This window comes from Diadema setosum, chromosome 14 (genome assembly GCF_964275005.1).
Source record: "Diadema setosum chromosome 14, eeDiaSeto1, whole genome shotgun sequence".
Lineage (NCBI taxonomy): Eukaryota > Metazoa > Echinodermata > Echinoidea > Diadematoida > Diadematidae > Diadema > Diadema setosum.
In genome coordinates this window covers 26,841,879-26,848,014 of record NC_092698.1, presented here as the reverse complement: position 1 = coordinate 26,848,014, position 6,136 = coordinate 26,841,879, and the positions used below count along the sequence as shown (strand labels likewise).

At 37.5% G+C, this 6,136-nt stretch overlaps 1 protein-coding gene across 1 annotated transcript; it reads left to right on the top strand.

Moving 5' to 3' along the window:
- Window positions 1–369: 369 nt before the first annotated feature.
- Window positions 370–5,258, top strand: LOC140237521 (uncharacterized). Its single transcript, XM_072317453.1, has 3 exons — window positions 370–382; window positions 2,822–3,052; window positions 5,191–5,258. The coding sequence occupies exons 1-3, from the start codon at window positions 370–372 to the stop codon at window positions 5,256–5,258; spliced, it is 312 nt and encodes a 103-aa protein (XP_072173554.1).
- Window positions 5,259–6,136: the final 878 nt, after the last annotated feature.

Here is a 6,136-nt window from a genome sequence, read left to right as displayed (position 1 = left end):
ACATCGCTGCGAAGAGCCGTCATTAATCACCTCGTAAATGATTAAGACATCTTGATATGCAAACATGTTTTTGAATAGGCGAAAGAGAGGGTTGTGGGTTTTATGCTACACATTCTTGGTACTTGGATATCGAGGGACATCAAACTTTCATTATTATGTTAAAAACGACCGTTACCTAAGTATATAAAGAGACTGGCGCAATAAATCAAGAGTCAGTCACAGTCGAGCATCGGGCCTGGCCATAAACCTGCAACCAGAGAAGACAGTGTTGACTTGGGGCCTTGATTTTTGTTCTTATTACCCCCTGCTGTACCACTGAGATCTATACACAGTGACGGGTCATTTTCTCAACACGCTCTCATTTCCACCATGCACGGCCTAGGTAAGTGCAGACCAAACTCACTTTCATGGTAGCTGTAAATACGTGCCTCTCTCTGTTAATGTGTTGGGAGCCGAAAGGGGATCGGATCTCTTTGCCCCAGTTAAAGGGGGAACAAGCATCCTCCAATAATGGCGGAACAGATGATACACTATAAAGATTGCGTTCATATTTACTGTGCTGGGATCAGTGGCACGTATAATTTCGTAATAACCATTGTGTCAATAATTAAGTTTAATTGGTCATGAACTATTTATCTGTCGCATTACGCGGTAGAGTTTAAACCTGTTGAGACCTCTTATGTATTGATTATAACTCCGTAGTTATATGCCATTAAAAAAAAAAATCTAAATCACTGAAATTTTATCCTAAAGATAAACAGTTTTGGATAACCTCTTTCACGAACTTCCAATAAGTATAATCAAACATAATACTAGGGTCGTACAACAAAACTTGAAGACTGGCGGTCGGTGCTACATATTATCTCCTACCTGCAGAGTATGTATTGAGAGGTTAAAGGAGAAGACTATAGCACTGGCTATTATGTCACTTTTCCATATTTTTTATATAACAAAATTGCGGGCATTAACCTTGAACTGCAAAATGGAAAGTGGTATTCGTAATCTACAGTACAATAACATGATAAATCAAATTCATGCACTATCAACTTTTGAGTGAAATATATTCAACCCTTTCTTGCAATACATTTATGGTTGTTTGCATTTGGGTTTTTTTTTTCATTCAATAACTTAATTGACCTGACATGATTGGGCTGAATTTCTGAGAACTTATGTACTTTAAGATAATTTATTTTTATTACGCACTATATTAGTATTGTATACTTAATCTTATGTTGTGACTTCAACTTGTGCCATTTTCCTATAATATAGTCAATCCCTGCTAATAAAGATGGTTCCTCACTTATATCTCCAATCGTTTTTTTTTTCCCAATAACTTTATTCGAAGTGTTTCCTCTGCTACTGTACCTTCAGTCTGGCATTGCATTTTTTAATTTGTCTTCAATTTTAACGTTTTCCCAATATTAGTTATTATTATATTTACTCAATAATGTGTTAATGATATAATTCATACAATGCGCATTGTGAATATTAGATATTTAATATCCTTCAAAAGCCATTATTTATGCTATGCTCCACATTGATATTGCCTAACCTTAATCATATAACCTCAGCTTGGCCAATACTCATCAGACTCCCCTGAATACAGTGCTGTTTGCAGCAAAAGAAAGCCCTCTGTATTATTTGTTACTCTCCCATACGTTGACATACAAATTTATCGTTTGCTTCTCTTAAGTTATTAAAAATGAACGAGTTGTGTTTTTTTTTAATCTAAGTTAGGATAATTCATGTACATGTATAGTAATAATTTACTCCCGTTTTTTTTTTATTCCATGCTCCCAAAATATCAATCATTCCAGAATTATCCCACTCATTGCTCCAAAGAGTTTCACTTACCACTTATTCGAACGAATTTAGCTAAGAATGAACTATTCATACCGAACAAATTGCTAGAATTCCCTGAATCATAACATAAAACTGCTCATTTTACATACATAATATACTCATTAGTGGGGGCGCTGTGGCATAGCGGATAGGACTCCAACTCCCAATCGAAAGACCCGAGTTAGATTCATATTTTTCAATTCATCGTGTACTAAAGTAACGAAAATCTCTTTTTTCCCCTCCCATTAAAGTGTAGAACAATGTTATACCTGACAAGATTACTACAAATCAATTCCGATAACTGCAAAGTAACTCTAATAAATCGAATTTGAGGGTAATGCATAATTGCATTTGAAAATTAAAAAAGGCAGGAAATTTCTATGTGTGCAAACAATATGACAAGTTGTGGGGCAATGACATAAAGAGTCAACATCAACTCACTCATTTGTATACTTATACTGACTGTTCAAGAAGTGTTTTGAGAAAATTAGCAAAACTTCACTATTGCATAATATCCCTAATTGTTATTTTGTTGTTGTGCTTGTAAATCTTTACTCTTTCTTTTCAGACTAACTTGTCCGGAATTGTCCTTTAACAATGACCTGTGTACTTTTACTATAATTTTGTTACTATTGTGAAATGCTTAAAGCTGCCTTGATGATTATAATATGACAACCACAAATATATACTGAGTCTATTGCAAACGCTTTATGAAGCAGTACTCGGGAGAAATTGATGCTTGTTAATTACTGGCGTATTTAGAATTGTTGCAACGCCAGTTGAGACAGATAACAAACAACAAAGTACCACAGTTCTCCCTCAATGAAGAATAAATGAAGCAAACTAATATAAGGTGTGTTTGGGTGACGGAAAATGTGTTTGCAGCATGCACGATTGAGGAGAAAAGTCTCACTTAGTGTCGAGAGATTTGTGAATTAATTATAGTATTTAGGAGATTTCATATCCTTTTCCTCTGCAGTGGTTTTACTGGCGATAAGCTACATGGCAGCATTTTCGACAGACACAACAGAAGCGCAGATGCATCGCAAGAAAATCATAATTGGCAGGAGAAACGGACCGGAACAGCTCCCCCTATGGTCACAAGACAGCAACACCAGGTCGTTCTCCATGTATGATCTGGACGGAGATGGGTTCCTCTCACAGCGTGAGTTCTACAGCCTGCCGCTTTGCCGAGATCCCCCGCCATGTGGTAAGGGAGTTGTTGGGAATGAGTGTGTCCAAAATGATAATCCCATTCCAAAGAGATTTTCCCTCATCGGTCACTCATCGGAAGCAAAGTTTACCGTTTCCGGCCACCCACCGAACTGTATCTGATTAATGTCCGATAAATACGACTTGTGTTGGTTGACTATCAGGCCAGTGTCAGACATGTCGTGCGGTGATCCGATGAGGCAAAGTCGTCCGATGAGGATCACCCGCGACTTGTCTGACACTCACCTGATAGTCGACCAACAGAGTCGAAGTTATCAGACTGCGATCCGATACACTTCGGTGGGTGGCCGGAAGCAACAACGATGAGTGACCGATGAGAAGAAATTTCTGGGGAATGGGGGTGTTAGAGGTTAGGGACAATGTCTGGAGCTCAATTAGTAAATTGGACACCTTTATTTCTTGTGATGTTTTGTCGCGACCACAGAATTAATAATGGCTTCCGACGTCACGTTGACCATATCAAGAATATTTATGAATTAAATGAAAATCTTACCCTAGGGACATCTTACTTCAAAAACACCGAATGAACATTAACAAAAGCTGCAGATCACAAGTATACAAGCGAAACAGAAAATTAGGACAGTTTGAAAGACTCATAGTCATGTAACATGGCCTTGATTGGCACGCAGACATATTCATTTTGGTCACGTCACGGAGACGTTTTGTTACTAAAGTTCGTGTTGTGGGCGAAAAGTCGCACAGTCTTGAAGGAGCTCCTTTTCTTTTGAATTTCTTTGCACAAGGTACATCAAACAAATTGCTCCTTTAGATGACACTGAACAGAGAAAATAATTCTTGCTTTTGATAAATATGGGGGAAAAACACATCGTAGTTTGATATACAGAAAACAAAAGGATGATAGCTTTCTTTCTACGCATCAGATTTAGCCAGAGCTTTAACATTGCTGTCGCATTGGAGACAGGATTCAAGTCACATTTTTCGCTTTTTCAATGGTTGTTTTCCTCGCTCGGTTAAAGGCACATATAAACTTTATTTTCTTTCTTACTCTTTCTCATGTAAAAGGCCGCCGTCAGAGGTACATTGTATAAAGATACGCTGATATTACCATTCAGAAATTCAATGGGTACATTGAATTGCCATAAAAAAGTTGCCATAAAAAAGATTACACTGTTTTGTTATTCTTATGTAGGTCCCATAGCACAAAGGAAAGGAAAACAACCATGAAAACAGGAATAGAAAACACAAAGGCCTCCAAAGAAGAACTAATTATCCAGTAAGGACAAAAGAATGGCGTGTACTTGAAAGAGACTGAGAGAAAACGAGGAGAGCGATGGCGCGAAAGAGGCGGGAACATGACAAAATGTCACGTGTCCCGCACATGATGAGTCACATGATTCCAGAGCATGTGTTCTTTGGAGATCTCCACATTGCCTTCATCCCATAACTGCATTAGACTCCCACAGATTCTCATTTCTCATGGTTAAGCACCAATGATGTTCTCGCATTGTCATCGCAAGAATAATATTATAATATCCATGACCGCTTCTTGGAAAGCCCATCGATTGAAATTTGTGTGAGAGATTACAATTGTTCAACAGTCATGACAGCACGAGCTCGAACAGATTCTGCTACATGTATTACCAGTTGCAGATCCGTATCATTTGGATGAAAAAAAAATAAATGGTAGGGCTGGCTGCCTGTAAAGCGCTCTCCAGTTAGAGATATCGTGCCGTGCTATTAAAGTGAGCTGGCTTATTATTCTTGAACACTATTACAACAGTGCTATGAAATTTATAGCGGGTTTTTACATACGTTGTCTTTCTATTATGTTATATTTCAAACTTACCATCTTACCATATTGTCTATTTCAGATATTCGCTTCTCTCCCTAAATACTTGTACGCACACTCATACAAAACTGCATGACTGTTATAGACTTTAAATCAGCCTGCCGAGTAGTGAGTGGCACACACTGTCTCATTGATATGAAAACAAACTTGCAGTTTTCGTGATAATTGTCAGGGACATTTCTCTTATGACCATCTATATTTCGATTAAAGTAAAGTTCTATATGTGTATATGTGTTAACGCCAACATTTTTTTTTTAACTGACTGAAATAGCAGAAACGTCTTCTCCTCAATCTTTAACGTACAGATCTGACGATGTTGGCCGAGGAACTTAAAGACGAACTGAAGACAGAACAAAGTGATTGGAGACGATAGAAAGAGCGCCCTCACAGCATTCACTGCCACCTGGTTATACAATCCTTCTCCCACCGCGTCATTTCCAAAGAAAAGGAACTTCAAATGAAATACGCATTTCAATAGCTGTCACCGTAAATAAGGGGCGCATTTCATCAAGTGTTTTGTCGATGATTTTTACTGAAAAATTTGCTCTCAGACGGTCAGATGCGAAGATTTTTCAGAAGCTTAAAACTGCTGTCAGTGATTGTTGTCAGTGAGTTTCGTAAACGCTGCCACGGTCTTAAAGGTCTTAAAGGGATCGTACAGTTTTGGTTGAGACCTAATTTCAGGTTTTTAACATTTTTTTGGTGAGATAATGAGAAACTTCTTATGAAATATGAAAGAGCATTTAATTCTATGAGGAATTCAACGTTTATTTGATGAAAATCGGTTTTGAAATTGCTGAGATATCCAAAAAAGAGCGATTCTAATAAAGTGTGGGACCAACACTTTATTACGATCGCTTTGTTTTACTTTGTTGGATGTTTCAGTCATTCCAAACCCGATTTTCATCAAATAAACTTTGAATTCCATTTAAAATGGTATGCTCTGTACTACATGTATATCATAAGTGTTTTCTTATGGGTATCTCGCAAAAAGTTAAAAGCCCAATTCTCATCTCCACCAATAAGGTACCATCCCTTTAACTTCTCCAGAAATGCTGAACGTTAGTTATTTTTTAATGGCTAATTAAAGCATGTCCAAAATTCCATCAAGCAAAGGCGGAGAATGGTACACCACCGAATCACGAAATTTGGAGGCCGGAGTTAATTTGGGAGTATTGTAAACAAAACAAATATTGATTTCTTTGTTGTTGTTTTTGTTGCTTTTTTGGTATGCAATCAAACTTGATTTGC

Coding starts and splice junctions, on each gene's coding strand:
- LOC140237521 (XM_072317453.1), top strand. Junction 3,053..5,190: donor CCGAGATCCCCCGCCATGTG/GTAAGGGAGTTG, acceptor TTTAACGTACAG/ATCTGACGATGTTGGCCGAG.